Genomic DNA, 18,839 nt, shown 5'->3' with positions numbered 1-18,839 from the left:
CTTATGTGGAGCTTGGACTGTGCACAAGTGTTATGCTGGCAGCCGGATTGCTCAACTTAAGCAGTTTGAATTGTCAGGAAGGATGACATTCCTAATATCTCATGTATTCAGGAGGCTAGAATTGTAGAGTAGGAAGGGATCCCAAGGGTCATCTAGTCCGGCCCCCCGCAATGCAGAAATCTCAGCTAAAGCATCCATGACAGAACACCAGAATGATTTGTGTTGCAGGCCCAGGATCCCTCTTCCCATTCCCTGCCCCACTCACTTACTCTGCTAGTTTCTGGGGCTAAAGCTAAAGCCACATTCCATGCGTTTGCAGACCCCTGCAACTCTTGGCATTTACCTTTTCACTCCCGGCTACTTCCCTGCCAGTGTCCCTTTGAAGGCCACAACTGGCACAGAGTTGAATTGTTGGTGTGAGCGAGGTGCACGCTTTCACACCAAACCATTTCTAGGCCTCTCTCGTGGTCCTTGGGATGCCATAGAAGGACTGCTCTGCTCTCTTCCCATCAGAGCCATGAAGTGACTTTAAGGGATGTAACTCTGCTGGGCAGGAGAGAGGGAGACACCCTGATACAGCAATTTCAATTGCAGCTGCTCAGATCCTGAACGCTAGTCCATTTCCTACCACTAGAGTATGAGCACCACTTATGTGTCGCCACTACAGCCCTATGAAATGTTGAAAGCAAGTACCCATTTAGTGTGGAAACTGTGGCTCATTGGGAACATACTCATCATGACGAAGGGGCATGTATAGTGACCATTATGGGACCTGAAGAGGAGAAAGGTGTTTTCTTTTAATAATAATAATAATAATTTATACCCTGTCCACCTGGCTGCTTTTCCCCAGCCACTCTGGGCGGCTCCCAATAGAATATTAAAGACACCATAAAATATCAAACATTAAAAACTTCCCTAAACAGGGCTGCCTTCAGATGTCTTTTAAGATTGCCTCGACATCTGCTGGGAGGGCGTTCCACAGGTTGGGTGCCACTACCAAGAAGGCCTTCTGCCTGGTTCCCTGTAACCTCACTTCTTGCAGGGAGGGAACCACCAGAAGGCCCTCGGCACTGGACCTCAGTGTCCGGGCTGAACGATGGGTGTGGAGATGCTCCTTCAGGTATACAGGGCCAAGGCCGTTTAGGGCTTTAAAGGTCAGCACCAACACTTTGAATTGTGCTCAGAAACATACTGGGAGCCAATGTAGGTCTTTCAGGACCACTGTTATATGATTTTTTAGTGTCCCTTGGTGAGAACAGACAGGGCAGAGCTTGTGCGATATGAGTTAAGCTATTTTCATGCAAGAGGAACTGCCACAGCCTGCTATGCCAAACAGCCTGGGGTGCTTGCTTGCCTTCTCTACCAGTAGTTCTGCTCACAAGGAAGCACCCCAGACTGCCATTTGGAACAGCATATTGGGTCCATTGACTCACAAAATCATTTCTGTGCTTCTCAATTTGTTTCCCTGCTGCTTGGAATACTAGTTATGATATTTTATCCACAAGCAGATCTGTTTGTTGGGAGATATTCCAGGTTCCCTGCTTTAAACTGAAGGTTGAGGTATGTTTGTCTTCCAAGCAAAGTGTGTTCAGGAGACAATGTAGAGAAGCCATGGGCTGGAAGGACTAAGAACCCCACCTGCTGATTCTGTTCCACTTTTTCTTGGAAGAAAAGGCCACAAGGGTTGGGGAGTTGATGCAGTGGCGTAGCGTGGGTTGTCAGCACCCGGGGCAAGGCAAGTAATTTGCGCCCCCTAACCCGTGGATTTGCGCCCCCTAACCCTAACCCCCAGATGTTGCGCCCAGTACAGCCGCCCCCCCTGCACCCCCCACGCTACGCCACTGCTAAGGGGACAAGGAACACGCGTGGGGTGGGTGGAGAAGGATGTGGCTAATAATGCTGGAGGGGGGTCTAAGGGGAAAAGGAGCTCGCATGGGGTGGGTGGAGAAGGAGCTTTTCGGAGAGCTGAGGGGGGAGGGGGGAGGGAAAGAGCACTGTTGCTTTAAAGGAGCCAACCGGACAGCAGCCACTTACAGCAGTGTAAGCAGCTCCTTTCCTCTCCCGCTTTGCTCCTTCTCTCCCTCTTTGCTGCTTTACACAGCTAATGGCCCAAGTCCTGCTCAGCGGATCAGCTGAGACGCTGGAGAATCGTAATTTCCCCCTCTCCCTCATCCCGTGCCCTCCTGTCCCCAGCAGCCTTTTTAAAAACTTTTTCACTGGTTTTCACTGCGCTCGTGGCTCAGAGCCCTCCTGTGCGCTGCCGTCCCTCTGCAGCCTCACTGCTCCGTTTAGAGAGCGCACGGACCTTTGCTAGCTGAGGCTGCAGCAGCTGTTGCTGGCTACGCGGCGCTTTTTCCAGCTTGCTATGGCTCCCGTCTGTCCCTCCTCGAGTGTAAGCGGCTGCTGCCCGCTTTGCTGGCATGGCTCTCCTTCCCTCCCTCCTCCTCAGCTCCACCCCCTCCTCCTGGCTGTAAAGCAAGCATGAGTGCATTCGCTCTGTAACACGCACAGGCATTTTCCCTTCCTTTCTAGGAGCAAAAAACCTCCTCCTCCCGGCTTTGCTGCTGCTGCTGCTGCTGCGCGGCTCTTTTCCTCCACCGACGGCGCGCTGCGCCTTGGAGAGGTTCCCGCTTCCTCGAGGGGGGCTGGCCAAACGCGCCCCCCAAAATGTTGCGCCCGGTGCCGCCGGCACCCCTGGCACCCCCCACGCTACGCCACTGAGTTGATGCAGTTATTTGTGCATAACGTATAGTTCAGCTCTTAATTGGAGTTTTGTCCTGCCTGGATCTTGATGAAAGGTTAAATAGTTGCTTGAACTTCTGATTTACAGGTTTCAAAAATAGAATCCAAGGAAGTGAACTCCAAGCTTGAAGATGTGGCTTGATTCCTCTCACTCTTGTTCATATCTTGAAGATCAGAATTTCTGCAGGTTCCCTGAATTATTTTCATCATTATTTTTGATTATGTTACTGATTTATGTTACTGTAATATCAACAGTAGTAAACTATTCAAACTGAACACATAAAGTATGATTATGATTATAAAATTGTTCCAATTACACAGTTTAGTATGTTTTCTTGGTTTCTGATTGTCTCTTTATGAAGGACATTTTAGTCCTTGTTTTGAATCATCCCTCTCCACAGTTTGACATGAGACAGTCTCAGCTGTTTTTTAAAATCAATAGCTTTTATTTTTTTTAGAAAAATCAACAATCACCAAAAATAAATTAAACTAAATGTTTAAACAGAAAAGAAGAAAAAGCACTGACGCAGAATAAAATTGCAGAATTGAATTAAATCAGTCGATTTTCTAAGAAATTGCTCTTGCTGTCATGAACCTGTGAGATAGAAGCGCCAAGTTTACGAATTCTAAAGTTGGTCAGACTCTTCACTATAATCAGTAACATGTGCAGAATTAAGACCAACAAAGTAATAATTCAGTTGCACTTTTTGTATACATTAAAGATTTAAGATGGATCAACAACATCTTGGATGACTGTTCCAAAACTTTGGTTACTTACGGGTCATATAATATGATTTGGCCATTTAAGTTGCCTGGATTTATTGCAGTGTTCTGGCTGGGGTGGCAACTTTTAGAACACGAGTAGTAGCTGTGTCTGAGGTTTTGGATGAAACATAAAATGTTCAATACTTGGAAACCATTGGAATATATGGAAATAATTAATATGACCAACACCAGTCATAGCAACTCAATCTTTAGTTTGGGAAAATATTTGCTCCTCTAATGAACAGTCTGCATATGATTTTTCTCTTTTAACTTGTTGAACTGAAATCATAAAATTTTACAGTCACTGGCACATGTGGACGTGAAAAATGATTTTTTTTTCATTTTACTGTGCAATAAATTCACATTTTAATGAATCTAATTGGCTCTGTTTTTATTTTTCATATTTTTTGTTATTTACATAGGTTTAACTGCTCTGGTCTGGTGGCTAGGACAGCAAATAGAGGCCCTGATTAAGCCTGGTAGTGGAGTATGTGATTAACTTTAAACACGGATATAATCCTGCTGACGTCAGAATGGCCTAAACAGGGACTTCTGGGTTCTTTGCTTGGCACTTTTGATATTTAATAATTTAGTTAAACATTAAAACCCTTGAGAGCTTGCCCCTGCATTGCATTTTTGCATTGCTACCTAGGGTAGTTCCCTTCTGCCTCCATTTTTATGTTATAGTGCTTATCTCTGATGAATTTTACATAGTAGTTAGAGGCTAGCATATAAATTATTGCCTTTTAGTGACAGGACTGGTGGCTTGATTTGGCCCCCAGGTGCTTCATCTCTGGCTGCCAGCACAGCCACGTCTCTCTTTCCCACCTACTCTAACCATCTGCCTGCCCTATTCTGTCCCTTAGCTTTTCATTTCCACTAAAAATTGGTTCAACCCAGACTCACCTCTGTAAGAACTAGGCTTTAGAACACCATATAGTGTGCAAGAAAACATCATATGCTTTGGAGACAAAAGGAAAGTCTCTCCACAGTGGGTATGAATTCGGTTCATGGCCTTATTTGTGTATGAACACCAGGGACTGTAGACTGGACAACCAAATTCTGAAGAAAAACAATTTGTTACTGGACTTTTCCAGAGAATTTATGTAGAAGGTTTTGCTTACCAATAGGCTTGGGGGGGGGGGAATCCGGTAAGAGTTTTTGTGCTTAAGTAAACTTCTGTGTTGGCAGAATATGGTTGTGCAAGTCTCCCCACACACAGGAAACGGGGCAAGAGTGTGGAACAACTGAAGATTTAGAAAAGAGCCAAGTTCTCACAGTAGGAATGGGGAGCTTGGAGACTCGAAAAGCATTTCAAAACCCACTGAGAGATGATGGTATAGAATATGTCTGTTTGTTCATAATATGTACATAAACAGGAAAGAGATGATGAATAACAAAGCTCCCATTTAAACTAAACTCCGTCTTTTCAGGGTTGCCCATTCTTGGCCTGAATGGTCTTCTTGTCCCTTGTAGAATTGTGTAGAAACTAATCTATGGCTTCTAAACCATCACACTCCATACTTGCCTATTTGCCACACATTTTAAAAAAAAGACAGTGGAGTTACTTTGACAGGAGGAGACAGGTTTGGAATGTCTGAAAAGCTTTGCGGTTCCTGTACCCATAATACTCTCCCTCCCAAGTAACTCCACACTCATAAGTTGGCCCATTGAAATGCTGCAGGCCTTATTGGGATGGCTTCCAAATAGCGTCTCCCCAGGGTCATACTTAATGTTGTGAGTGAAATTGGTCCATGCGTGTATTAGGCCAACACATGAGAAGGGCATTTTCAAATTCTTGGGGACTGATGTTACAGAGGTGTAACAGGGCTTTAAATGCCAGGCGCAGATTTTAGCAACCGCTGTGCAGAGTCTGTAATGCTCAAATTGGTCCTTGCTTTTCACCTGCACACCTACTCCACATGTCTACATCCCCATGTTGATTGCGTTTACACTGACACCTCTGCAGTCAGCCAGGCACCTTGTATGTTGGGACCTGCAGGTACCTCATGCAATTGGCACACATACCTGGCAAGGACTTTTGTCTCTGCTTCTTCCATATTTAATGCCTAGAGAGCTGGGATATGGAAGCAGTCATTCATATTCATTTGCTTTTTGGTCTTCATCAAATAAAAAACTTGTCAAAAATGTTTAAGAGGTGATGTGCCAGAACTATGAAGGGGAAAAAAATGAAATGGGTCTTTTATGTTTAAGAATAGCCCAGATGTGTGAAATGTTTGCTTCAGGAGACTGTGACCAAGTGTTCCCACCAAAATTTCCACAGTCACTTACACAGACTGTAAGTCATAAGGTGGTCATGTGACACCATTGTTTGGCTATGCTGTCTTCCTGGAATTGACCTCATTACATTTTTTAAAAATACGTTGCATTCTGAGACACTTAAGATTCATATAAAGCTAGATTCTTTTGAAAGTTCCATAAGTCTCTCCTCTTGGCTCTCCCTGACTGTTTTTAGCTTACTTGCACTAAGGTTCACAGTGTCATCTGTGTCTTGCAAGTGTGTGGCCAAAATTATAGGAAAAGGGGAATGAAATAGTCTCTCTTGATTTTTTTTAGGGGCCTGGAGGCCAGCTAATTTTTAACGAGGGCTATATTTTTTAGCTGAATAAGGCTAGAATAGCCAGCAATGTTGGCCCATATGTATGAGCTGAGACATAGGCAAAAAGCTCATTAACCCTCTTTCCCTCCCATTATGAACAGAAACAGAGGCACTGACTTCGTTTACTTCGGTGCCTCACTGCCATTTTCTTATGTCTTGGCATGAGCAAAAGAGTTTTTGGCTGAACTAAAAACAATAAGCCTTGTGGCAACTTGGAAGGCTGTTTTGGTTTGCTCATCTCATACGTTTGTTGACTGGAAAAATAGCCTTTTGGGTAAAGAGATGCCTTTATCTGCTGCTGCAGTGGTCGGAGAAAGGATATAAGTGCCTTCTGCCTTTGTCTCTGCTTAGGAGGAAGTGGCTGGTGTACATAATGGGGGCATGGGATTAGGTAGGAGCTATGCAGAGGGTGAGAGAGAGAACTTGGAGAGGGGCTGGATCTAAGCCTTAATTTATCAGCTAGTGAACACTGAAAAAGCACATTTTCCCTTAATGTGGCACCTGTGCTAGCTGGTGTGAACACTGCACTGTTTCATCATCATGTAATAGCTGATACAGTCTCACTGCAAGTGTTTGCGTATTTTAGATTAGGGTGGTGTATGCTGCAGTGCTAGATTATAAGAGTTCAAAGCCCTCATGAAATGGCAAACCACACTTTTGGGGGGCGGGGGCAATGTGTTTGAGAGATATGGTTGCTGAACAGAAATCGTGAGAGATCCTGAGAGGCTTAAAAAATGTATTCTGTGATAAATATCTTAAGAATAATTTTATGCCTTCTAGAAGAAAAGGATAAGAACATAAGAAGAGCTTGCTGGGTCAGGCCAATGACTCATCTAATTTAGCATTCCAGACCCTCCAAGTGTCCCTATTTTCCAAGGACGACCCTAATTTAGAATAGCCGTCCCGGTTTCTGATTCTGAACCGGAATATCCCACTTTTCCTTAGGATGGCCCTATTTTCATTGGAGAAATGTTGGAGGGTATGGAGTTATCCGACCCCTGAGCTGTCTGAAGGCAATCCTGTATCAGGAAGGGGTTTTTTATGTTTAATGTTTCTCTATGTTTTTATATGTGTTGGAAGCTGCCTAGAGTGGCTGGGGCAACCCAGTAAGATGTGTGGGGTACATATAGTAAAATTATCATTTTGGAATGGGACGTCCCTATTTTCATCAGAGAAATGTTGGCAGGTATGGCATTCTGTCCTCACAGCGGTTGACCAGATGCCTGTGGGAAACCAGATTGTGGTTTCCAGCAACTGGTATTCAGAAGCATTGCATAGCCATCATGGGTGGTAGCGATTTATAGCCCTGACCACCATGAATTTGTATAATCCTCTTTTAAAGCTATCCAGTGCCTCCTGTGGGAGGGAGTTCCATAGTTTAACTATGCACTGTGTGAGGAATTGTCTAATGAGGGCCAGAGCAATGTGTACCAGAATTTATATTTTGCAGGTACACATAGCTGTGATACTGTTACCCACAGATCTAGTGGTCACACAAAATGACCACTATCAATGAAATCCTGTGCGTTTCTCCTCAAAAGTGCCATAGACTTGACTCTGGTAAGTGTGTACAGTATGGGCCACACAATACATTTTAAATCACTCCCAGCAGTGTCTGGTTCTTTGCAGCAGCAGCAGCAGCCTATTTGCATGCAGCAGTTTGCAGAGTTGATGGAAGGATTCTGTCCCAGACCATAAGTGAAAGAGAGTTTCTTTTGGTGGTGTAGGCAAAGTCTCCTGCCTAATCCGTCCCCTGAATGGCTTGCTGTGTGGAAAGAGTGGCTGAGCTGCGGGAGGGCAACAATATCCATGTGGTGTGTCCTTATGTGCACTTGGCTCTTACTTTAATTCTAATTGTTTTCAGACACAAAGGATTAGGAATGAGTAAATAAGATTTTACTTATCCCCTTTGAAGGGTCAGCAATTAAGAACCAGCCTCTGAACCTGATCTTTTTTTTCTTTTTTTAATGATCCTGCAGCTTGAGAGCTGCTTCGTGTAACTAGAGGCTTGCAAAAGTGAAAAAACATGGGGCTTAAGGTTACCTGCTACTAAAGAAGGCTTTCCCTGAAGTATGGCCCAGTCATTTTATGGGAAGTGCCATACCAAGGACCACCTGAAGTCTTGTGCCAGCCATGGGGCTGGCAAATCTGTGGCCCTCCAGAAGTTGCTAAACTGCAACTCCCATCATCCCTGACCCCTGGCCATGCTGGCTGGAGGAGATGGGAACTGGAGTTCAACAACACAGGGCCACAGGTTCCCCACCTGACTTAGATAGTCTCTCTATGTGTATCTCCCTTTTTTGTTCTCTTGCAAAGAAGAAGAATTCAGAGACAGAAGTTTAGTGTTTTGTTAATGTCCTCACTGTGTGTCTTCAAGATAAAGAAGGAACATAAAGTTCTCCTGATAATCTATTTTTGGGCAGTCCAATTAGTTGCTTGCTACTGCTTTTGTAATAGAGAGCAGTTTATCCTTCCTATCAGCTAAGGCGATATCTGGTCTGTTCTCCTGGTCTCAGATGAGGCAATAGTTGTTTAACAAAGGTGCTTTTTTTCAGTCAACAAATGTATTTTATGAGGATGGCCCAATAAAGATACATGTAAAGCTGTTAAGTCTTTAAAATACCACAAGACTTTGTTGGCTTTGCTGCAGCAGATTACCGTAACTTGGCTGCCCTGCTGGGATATATGCACAATCACTTTTAAAGGACATGGTTTTTCACAAACCTCCCAACACCTGCTTCTGCCAACCACACCCAAGCAGTGTTAGAAATCCCACTGTTTCTTCCTTTGCTGAAAATTAATGTCACCTTACACATGCCAAATCATCAAATATAATGTCGGTCTCTTTAAGCCCATGTTGACTTAAAAATGCATATGTAATAATGCCTCATCCCATTTCTTTTATTCCTCCTCCTTTCAGGGCTAATATTAGCCTGTTTCTAGCACACACATATATATATTCTTCTTGAGATAGTAGACTTTAAAAAAGGTGGAGGCGAAGAAGCTGAATTTACATAATGGCTCTCATACATGCATCACAAATTATTCAGTGGTACCTTGATTCCCAAACATAATCCGTTCTGGAAGTCTGCTCCAAAACCAAAGCGTTCCAAACCCAAGGCGCGCTTTCCCATAGGAAGTAATGCAGAACGGACCCCTAAAACAGCAATTTAACATGAATTTTACTATCTAACGAGAACATTCATCCATAAAATTAAAGCAATAATCAATGTACTGTACTATAAAGAAGACAGTATTGTAGATGGTAGAAATTAAAATTTATTTATTTTCTTACGTGCACTGATTATAGTCATTGTTTGGATGGAGAGCTTTTATCCATTTCCGCAGTTGCACAATCAATCAATCAATCAATCAATCAATCATTAGCTGAACTGGGTTCCACACTGTCACAAAAACGGAGTCACAAGCCACAGTCACAAGTCACTCCCATAAAACGAAGAACAAGTCACAGTCAAAGAAACGAAAAAGCCGCACAAACAAAAATGCAAAAAAATAATAATAGCAAAAACGAAAGCTCCAAATATCACCTCTGTGTTGTGTGGGTCCTCAGGACTCAACAGCCAACAGACTCAACAGGAAGCCTCTGATTAGCAGTGGGGGACTCAATTTACAAACGGAACACACAACAGGAAGCGGAACATGTTCCACTTCCAAGGCAAACTTCACAAACCGGAACACCTACGGTACTTCTGGGTTTGCAGCCTTCTATTTCCAAGTTGTTCATAAACTAAGCTGTTCTAAAACCAAGGTACCACTGTAACGGTGTGTGCAAAACAAAGCTCAAGTGAGGCTTTTGCTCCCTTCCTTTCATTTCCCTATGCAATAACATCTCCTGAGTTACAAATTGGGTGGTTGTGTGGCATTAGACTACAATGGTACTAGGCTACAATGTGTCTGAGAAAAGCCCCACAAATGGTGTTTTCAGAATGGTGCCGTACTTGAGTTAAACACCAAACATCCTGCAGATCATCTGGTTACCAAAATGTAAAAAAAAAGCCAAAATCTAGTTTACATCAGAAAAGCTGTTCCTTAAAATATCAAATAATTAAATATTAAATAACCTGCGTTCCCCAAAGTTACAAGAAGTTTCAGGGTTGACCCTACTTGGTAGTGTCTTCGTAATATTTATTTTTAAATGTACAAGCTGCGCATATTTGAAGCAAACAGGTACTCCAGCAGCTGACAGCACAGCCGCTAAATCTTGCATCAGATTTTGACTTCACCAAATTCCAAGCTCTCTTTACCTCTTGTGATTGCTTCAAAACCGTACTCTGTCCCCTCTCAGTAACTGAACAATGTTACCTTTCAAAGTCAGATTACATTCTAAACACTGGGCAGAGATCCCCAACTATCAAGAGAACCACTTCTCATTGATGAAATCTTGACTGGTTATCAGGCCACCAGTGTAAGAGTATTTTTACTCTTGTGTGGGTTAAAAAAAATAAAAATCATTACCTAATCTGACCTGTAGCTGAACTCTTCCTCAGTAACTTCTCATTATAACTTATTTCATAATGAACGAAGTAAACTCCACTACTAACTCCCACAATATAACCCATGTCCAGCAGTAAACTTTTTTTAAAACTCCTAATTATTGTGTAAGTTATCATGGGAACAATGATGTCATCATTTATAAACCAATAGCCAAACTATGATTATTGCATGGAATAAAATCACTATAGGCCTAATTACTAATGGGATTTTGGCTATTATATAAGAAAAAAAATGAATTTAAAATGCCAGAAAGGAAAACCTAAGAGTTTCTCACCATGTACAGGCTTAAACTTACTCAAATTTTATTACAGTGGTAAGAAATATTAGCCTGACACATTGGAAATTAATGGTCCTTATTTGTTTCGGTGAATTCGGTGAATTCTGCTTTTCTGTTAGATCAGATTTAAATAAGAAAAATCATTTATAGTTACTTAAACTAGTTTGGATCTCAATGATAACAGATGTCTAGAAAGAAAAATGAGGCTTTCCTAGTTTGATATTAAAATATTGTTAGCTAAAGGTCACACAAGATCTCAGTGAAGTTCTGAAAGGCAAAGTTTTTTTTTTTTTACTTTGGCAATATAGGAATTAAGATATATTACCAGATTGTTTAGCCACTCACAATTATTTTTTAAAATCCTACCTCTTGGGAGCATTATTATTTAGAATTTGTGGTAACATGTGCTTTACCATATTTGTTCCACTAATTTTCAAAAGACCCTCCAAAATGGATCATGTTTCCAATTTTCTAGACGGATAAGAGGCAAAGAGCTCACCACTCTGCTCCAACCAGGTGCTTAATGCTAATTTTATAATGAAGCTATTCATTTTTCTTATTGCAAAAGTTGTTTTTCCAATTCCTTTTAAATTATTTAATATTGCAGTTCCATTCTTTTCAAAGTTCCATTTCCTATGGAATCAGCATTCTACTTAGATGAGGGATAAACTGTTTAAGACAGAGGGTTGTATCCAAATAGCCTTACTCTGAGTCGACTCATTAAATTAATTGATATGACTAAATTAGGCCCCTTAATTTCGATTTCATTATGTCTGCACTGAGTAGGGCTTATTTGGATACAACCCAGAGTCAACATTTTCTATGCAAGGGTGATGGATATAGACATAGTAGCATTTTCACTTTGAGTTATGCGTCAAAGAGGTGTGCCAGGTTTTCTGTCATGGTAATTTATTGATAGACAGTGGGAAACAGTATGGTGAAAAGAAAAATGGGATAGTAGAGTTTGAACCAGTTGAAAATAAAGTATGGACATATATCATTCAGAAATAATAGCTTGCAAATTATAATTATCATTGGTTCCTGACACTTCAAAAATATAGTTTCAATAGTGGGAACATACACAGATCATCAAAATACTCCAGGTTGGACCCTTTTGTCTGAGTTAGTTTGACCACCTTTATTAACATGCTAAAAACATGGAAATGTGTGACAGATTGTGTGGTTTAATGCTCATTTGTTTGTGGGCACCATGATGCTGGTTATGGAAGTAAAAAGTTGTTCTATTTTGTTTCTACTGTGGCCATATAACATTTTGCTGTTGTTTTCCTTTCATTTGTGTTTTTACACCTTTTGCCTGATCTATGCATTAAACCGAATTTTTATCTTTTTGTTGCTGACTTCTATGGCTTGGAGAATTTGTTCTACTTATGCTGGCTAGATACCCTTGTAGGAGGTAACTGCATAGTAATGCTTTACAATGTTGCTCAGCATAAGCAACAGCAACGAAAAAAGGCTGGCATATAGAATTGTATCTGTGGACATAGGATAAAAATCTGAATGAGATCATCTTTATTTGGATGAGTTCACCTTCGTGAATGGAATGCTTTTATCATCCTAAAAGCTTAGGCAACGAAAATGCTGTCAGCTGAACAAACCTGAAAAGCTGAACATGGAAAAACTACTCACTGATTCACTGACAGCTAAAAATGATCCATTTTGAAAGAAGGAAGATTTCTAATTAGTTAAAAGCCTATATAATAATGTTGAACAAAACCACTTTGCATGCGAGGACAAGTGTGATCAGTGAGAAATGATTGCCAGGGCTCCTATACCTTTGACAGGAAATTTCAACAGAAATATACTGGGCCGAGCATTCTCAAGAAAACAGCAGTAAAAGGGATAATGTGTGGAATTTAAACTACCGGTAATTCATTCTGCCATAGCCTTAGAGAGTTTGGCAAAGTTTCCTTCTGGGAAACTACCACAATTTAATGCCCACTAAGGGTGACATGTGTGAAAATGAAATACATTGTTGCTAAAATTAAATTAATGGAAAAGTTACTAACTGATACGACCTTCAGTAATAAATCAGCAGCAAACTTCTCCAGTTACACACACATGAATTCCATCCAGTGTGTGTTTAGAGCGTATCTTTCCCTGAGGAACCCTCCCAGAGCTACCATTTCCAACACCCCTAAACCAACCAGTTCTCAGGGGTCTTGGGGGGGGGGGAGTCATGTGCTTGAAATGCATGGTGTAGACCTGCTCAGAGACACAACTATTGAGCACATAACTCGTCCCTATTCACTCCCATTTAGTATACAGTTGCTCCTCTAGCAGCGCAATCCTATGCATGCTTGCTCAGAGTAGTAAGTCCTAGAGTGTTCAATGGGGCTTGCTTGCTCCCAAGAAAGCGCTCCTAGAACTGCAATCCCAGACACATGCACAAAGGGGTAAATCCCAATGAACACAGTGGGATTTACTACTGCAGACAGGTTTTGGGATGGCGCTGCTGTTAATGCGTGGCTGGGGCAGCACATCGCTGCGGCAATGATACCTACCCTATTGAGTTAAGTCGGGCGGCGGATGAGTGGGTAGGTACCTGCATTATAGGATGAAGCAGATACTTATACGGAGGTTAACACCCCCCCCCCGTTGAATTCGCCACTGACTGGGTGGGGGTATACAGCTGTGCGGGACTTCAAAGCGAATCTGCTTTCTGCCTTTGGTCACACGATGAGAGTTCCTCTGAGCATGAACAGAAAGCACCTCCCAGCACAGCCCGCCTGGAAGCATCTGGGAAATTGCACCCGCTTTTTAACGCAGGCCTGAGCTCCGGAGCTCCTCTTTTCGAATCGCAGAATAGAACGGTAGAGTTGGAAGGGACCGCGAGGGTCATCTAGTCCAACCCCCTGCAATGCAGGGCTCTTTATTTGCCCAACGTGGGGCTTGAACCCGCAACCCTGAGATTAAGATCCACATGCTCTATCGACCGAAGATTCTTCGGATCAGGGAAGCTCCCGCGGGTCTGGCCCTTTAGTCCGCCTCTCGGCAAGACCAGAATCGCACGGGAGTTCGACGGCAGAAGAGGAGCGCCCGCGGCTCAGCAGCGCTGCGAAACGGGCGAACCGCGCGAACTGCCCCCTTCTCTCCCTTCCCCCGCGGAGAAGCCCCGCCCCGCCCCTGACTATTGGGCGCCACAGCCGGAGCGGCACTGAGGCCACAGCCCACCCTGTGGGGAAAGCGGCTCCTCCCCCCGCGCGGCGCGGACGGAGCGCCCCGGGCTCCGCGCCAGAGTCCCGCCCCCTCGGCTCGCCCGGCTGCCTCCGCCTCCTCCAGCTTTGGGAGCCGCTTCCGCTCGCCATGGAGGAGGCAGGCAACCCCGAAAGAGAGCCTCTGCTGGCGGCGGCTCCTGGCGGCCCCCGAGGGCTGCGGCGCCTCTACTCGGGCGGGGACAGCGCCGCCCCGGGCGACGGAGGAGACGGCGGCGGCTCCGAGGCCTCTCGGTCTCCCCCGGGCGGGAACGGTGAGCCCAGGGGGGCGTCGACGTCGGTGGGGAATCGACTGCTGGATCCTGAAGCCAGGGACGCGGGCCGGGCAGGGCTGGTGGGGCAAGAGCGCGTCCACTGCAGGGCTCGAGTTCTGACCCTGGAGGTGTCCGGGCTTGAGCCAACCTCGAAGTTGCATCCTGGGATGCCCAAGAGCCGCCCCTTCATCCTCACCTGCAGGGGGCTGATTGGACGGGGGGGGTTTGAGGCTCCTGCAGCACAAGCCTCCGCATGCGCTCTCTCTCTCTCTCTCTCATTTTTATTCAATTTTCTATTTTCCCATTTAAAATACCCATTTAATCACCCTTAAAATACCAGTGACTTTCCTTCTTCTCTTTCCATGGCTCATTTTGCATATCGTAAATCCCTGCATCTTTTACAAAAACTAAACCATTCATCATTCCATTATTACATCCATCTCTGCATGCTTTCTCTCAATAGGGTTTCCTCTCCCGGGTAAGTAGGTGTGGGATCACAGTAGCTTTCACAACAGAGGAGTTTGTTCCTGCTCAGGGAGCCCTTGCACTGAAAATGGGCACCCTTGGTCAGTAAGGCCCTAAAGTGCCCCTGAACATGTGCAGACAGGAGGACTCAAGGTCCGCTACCAGCACCTCAGAGATATCGTGAGGCATTTTCAGAGCAGCAAATGCAACTTTCTCAGGATTAGAAATTAATCGCCGTTACAGGCTTTTGCCCCACCGTTTGCTGTGCTGTAACCGTAGCCTCCTGTTTATGACGGTCTCTGCTGGGTAGGTGTGGCAGCATTCCTTCTGTTTTACTTCTTTGCCTGCTTAAATATTGCTGGGTAGGCTGGAGTTGCGAGAAAGAGCAGAGAGAGAGAAAATTACCGTATTTTTTGCACCATAACACTCACTTTTTTCCTCCTAAAAAGTAAGGGGAAATGTCTGTGCGTGTTATGGAGGGAATGCCTACGGGTGGCATGCCTACGGATTTCCCTCCTCTAAAAACTACGTGCGTGTTATGGTCGGGTGCGTGCTATAGAGCGAAAAATACGGTACATTTACAGCATGTAGGACAATACCTATAGAGCCTGTACTTTAGACAGTACAATGAAACATCAACATTGGATGCATACTTCTTGTGCCTTGTGTCAACTTCTGTGATGGAAGTGGTACAGCAGATCCGCTAATTGACTGTCTGCATTTCTGGATTACAGAGCCATTTACTAATCCATCCATATTAAATCGTACAAACGATTCCATGGGCTAGAATGTTGCAGGTCCAGTGCCACATCCCCAGGGATACTAGGCTGTGAAGTGATACCCTCCCAATAAATACAGAACAGTAACTCCACAGTTCACATAACAGTAGGAAAGCAATCAATTTTCATAGAACATGTTTACATATTGTTTCAGCAAGGATTCCATGCACTCCCATCTGTCATTTGCATTTGCAATAGCTAAGTCTAGCTCAGACTTTTGTGCCTTTTCCCTGAATTATTTGAACTCTATAAAGTACTATAGATGCACAGCGCTAAGCTAAATGTCAGCGTAGTGACTGGCACCATTTACATCCAAGTTTTTAACAGACGATTCATCTGTGTTGGTGATTAGTCATTCAGTTCCACATCTTGAGAAGTCACTCTCCCTATAATCTCTAGGGCACACCCAAGTTCCACCCACAATAACATTTGGAAATCATTTGTTCATACTTTCCTGGGCAATGTGAATACTTGGCTTAAGAGAAGGGCACAACATTTTTAGAACAGGGTGGCTGTGTTTGAAGCATCTAAGAACATACAGAGAACCCTTGCTGGATCATGCCAAAGGTCCATCTAGTCTAGCATCAGTGGCCAACGAAATGCCTACAGGAAATCCGCTAGAAGGGCATGAGTGCAGCAGCACTCTCTCTATATACATCCCCAGTGATTAGTATTCAGAGGCATACAGGGTTCGAAATTAGCAGGGTGCCAGGTGCATTTTGCACCTAAAGATTCTCCAATTATGAGCACCTCCGAAAGCCTGGGTGCCATTTTTTGCACCTGGCTGACACTCAAGGATTACTGAAATATACGTTCTTTGAAGCTTCGTAGTGTATGATAAGGATAGACAATATGTTAAGGAGTTTAACAATAAAGAGTAGAGTGCTTTGAAAACAGAAGTATGGTACCATTTTTTTTTTTATTTTAAAGACCAAATTAAACATGTATTAACAATTTATGTTAAAAATCTAGTATTAACAATGTGTCACAATGTGAATTGCACATTATCAAAGTAATAAATAAAAAGTGTTGCCAACTCCCCCCCCCCCCCCGGTGACTAGACATTCTGTTTTGGCGCCCACAACTCAGGTCCCAGGAGTCATTTGGCTCCTAGCTTTTCTGTCCCAGTTTCTAACACTGGAAGCATACCACCTTCGACACCGAAGGTACATCACTGTGTTCAGTTCAGATGCACCATTCCTTCTAATGTGGAACTTTGTGTGGTGGTGGGAGTAGTTCTGCAAGTTTGCAGCAGAAGTTTGTTTGCACAAGACTGATTGACTGATGGCCATAGTCTAGCCCCCAATTTCCTCTTTTCCCATCTTCAGGGCAATTTTGCACTTTAAAACATTTCCTTTAAAAAATATTAATTGAATAGATTAACTTGCAAATGGTGCTTTTTAAAATGTTGGGCAGCCTGTGCAAAGCAGCATAGGGACAAGACCCATCATGGCAGCATTGGCATTTGTTTCCTACTATATACAGCTGTCACTTAAGTTGCAAAACTGGAAGAAAGGGAAGCTCACTGGGTATCTGAGCTGGGCAGCCTGCTGTGAGCTTTGCAGTATGTTCCAAAATTTTATCTCCTGCAGACAAGGAGCTAGAACATGGGAAGTCAATGCGCCTTGCAGATGTGGATCACAACTTCCATTATCCCTAACCATTGACCATTGATGATGCAATTTGCAGTCCAAAATATCTGAAGGGTACTATGTTGGCTATGTCTGGGATGGAGGTTCCTTCTCCTGAGCTATTCTGGCAATGCATAAATATACACTCGTCTCTTGAGTGCTTCTGTTGCATTCCCTGGTGTCCACTTTTAGGATTTGGAGCCCAGTCCACCAAGAACTTCTTCACAAGCTTCATTACAATGGATGGGAGTGATGCAAGAGCACAGCTCTTCTCTTAACATGCATGTTTGCTTCTAGAGCTTCTTATCCCATAGAGCCTGATATGTGATCTTGCTTGTTGGCTCACTGCCTATTTTGGGTGCAACTTTGTATCCAAAAGTCTCAGACTTGCTTGTTACAGGAATGGTTTGTTGCTGCTTTCCTGTAATTGCTTTCACCATGCTGATTTGTCAGTACTCCCTCTGCTAATTTACTTGCCTGCATGCCCTTGGTGGAGGAGAGTGAAAGTAAGGACAGCACTAAATGAGGGGTAATCTGCTGCAACCCTCTATTTACAATTGCTGCTGTTTCCTTGAGTTAAACCCTTTCATCTTAAACAAGAGGGAAGCGGTAAACAGTGTGAAAATTACCTCATGTATGGGGCAGTTTTGAAGTAAACCAAGAGTGTCTTAGGTTGCAAGCCTAAGAAGACATATTAGGGAGGAAGCTCTGAGGAGCACAGTGAGAATTACTTCAGAGCAAATATGCAGAGCATTGCGCTGCACGTGAAATTTCTCACTGGACATGCTTTAGCATGTAGATGTGATCGCAGCTGGAAATCAGAAAGGAAATAGGTGGGAGCCAGAACATTCTTGTTGCATCCTGTTAACCAGGAAACTGTCCAAAATGACTGAAATCATGATCAAAGGGGTAATTGTGAGTGGCCCCTCATATTCCTTCTGGACCACTCAATCAACATTAGTTTTTGAAGGTTCAACCACACAAAAAAGCTGAAGATTAGCCAGTAATTCAAAAATACTTTTTTTTCTTGATGCCAAAGTTCCTGAAATATGACTATATAGGATTCTGGCTCTTTAGAAAAAGAGGACTTTTTGGGCACATTAGCAATAAACTCTGGACCATTTCTAAAGGAAACTAACGAAGCAGTATGGTGTCCTGCCATTAAGGCGATTTCACCCGCCCATTAGGATGATGTTACCAAATTGTCAGGTGGCCATAGTTTAAGAAAAATGGTCTCATGTGCCATATTGGAACCCCTGCTGGACCATGATTTGCCCAAAGGCTGAAGGTTCCCCATCTCTGCTTTAAGGGGAACATTACAGATTTCTCCTCAATTGATTTTTGTTTGTTTGTCTTAGCACAAATTTGGCACTGGTGGCATCTTCAGTCTTCCTTCCTAATATATGCAAGCTCAGCACAGCAGAGATAGGTATAAGGCTAACACATGAATGTCCACGTCATTACTGCTGTGATATTGGTTTAGATAACCTAAAATCCAGTGCTTGTATTAATACACAGAGCCTTGTCTTAATCCTGATGGTAGAAAGGCTCTCAGCTT

The 18,839-nt window shown here is 43.5% G+C and overlaps 2 protein-coding genes across 2 annotated transcripts in view; both read left to right on the top strand.

Annotated features, from left to right (window-relative positions):
- NADSYN1 (NAD synthetase 1) overlaps positions 1 to 3,881 on the top strand; it is a 36,295-nt gene extending 32,414 nt beyond the window's left edge. Inside the window, exon 21 of the mRNA XM_083464090.1 lies at positions 2,831 to 3,881. Within this exon, the coding sequence (XP_083320216.1) occupies positions 2,831 to 2,884 (54 nt within the window). The 3' untranslated portion in view covers positions 2,885 to 3,881. The remainder of the gene's footprint in view (positions 1 to 2,830) is intronic.
- A 10,221-nt stretch (positions 3,882 to 14,102) lies between these two features.
- TPCN2 (two pore segment channel 2) overlaps positions 14,103 to 18,839 on the top strand; it is a 31,427-nt gene continuing 26,690 nt past the window's right edge. The window contains exon 1 of the mRNA XM_083499497.1: positions 14,103 to 14,406. Within this exon, the coding sequence (XP_083355623.1) occupies positions 14,244 to 14,406 (163 nt within the window). The 5' untranslated portion in view covers positions 14,103 to 14,243. The remainder of the gene's footprint in view (positions 14,407 to 18,839) is intronic.

This window comes from Podarcis liolepis, assembly GCF_965112155.1.
Source record: "Podarcis liolepis genome assembly, chromosome: 1".
Taxonomy (NCBI): domain Eukaryota; kingdom Metazoa; phylum Chordata; class Lepidosauria; order Squamata; family Lacertidae; genus Podarcis; species Podarcis liolepis.
This window is presented reverse-complemented; position numbering and strand designations above follow the sequence as displayed.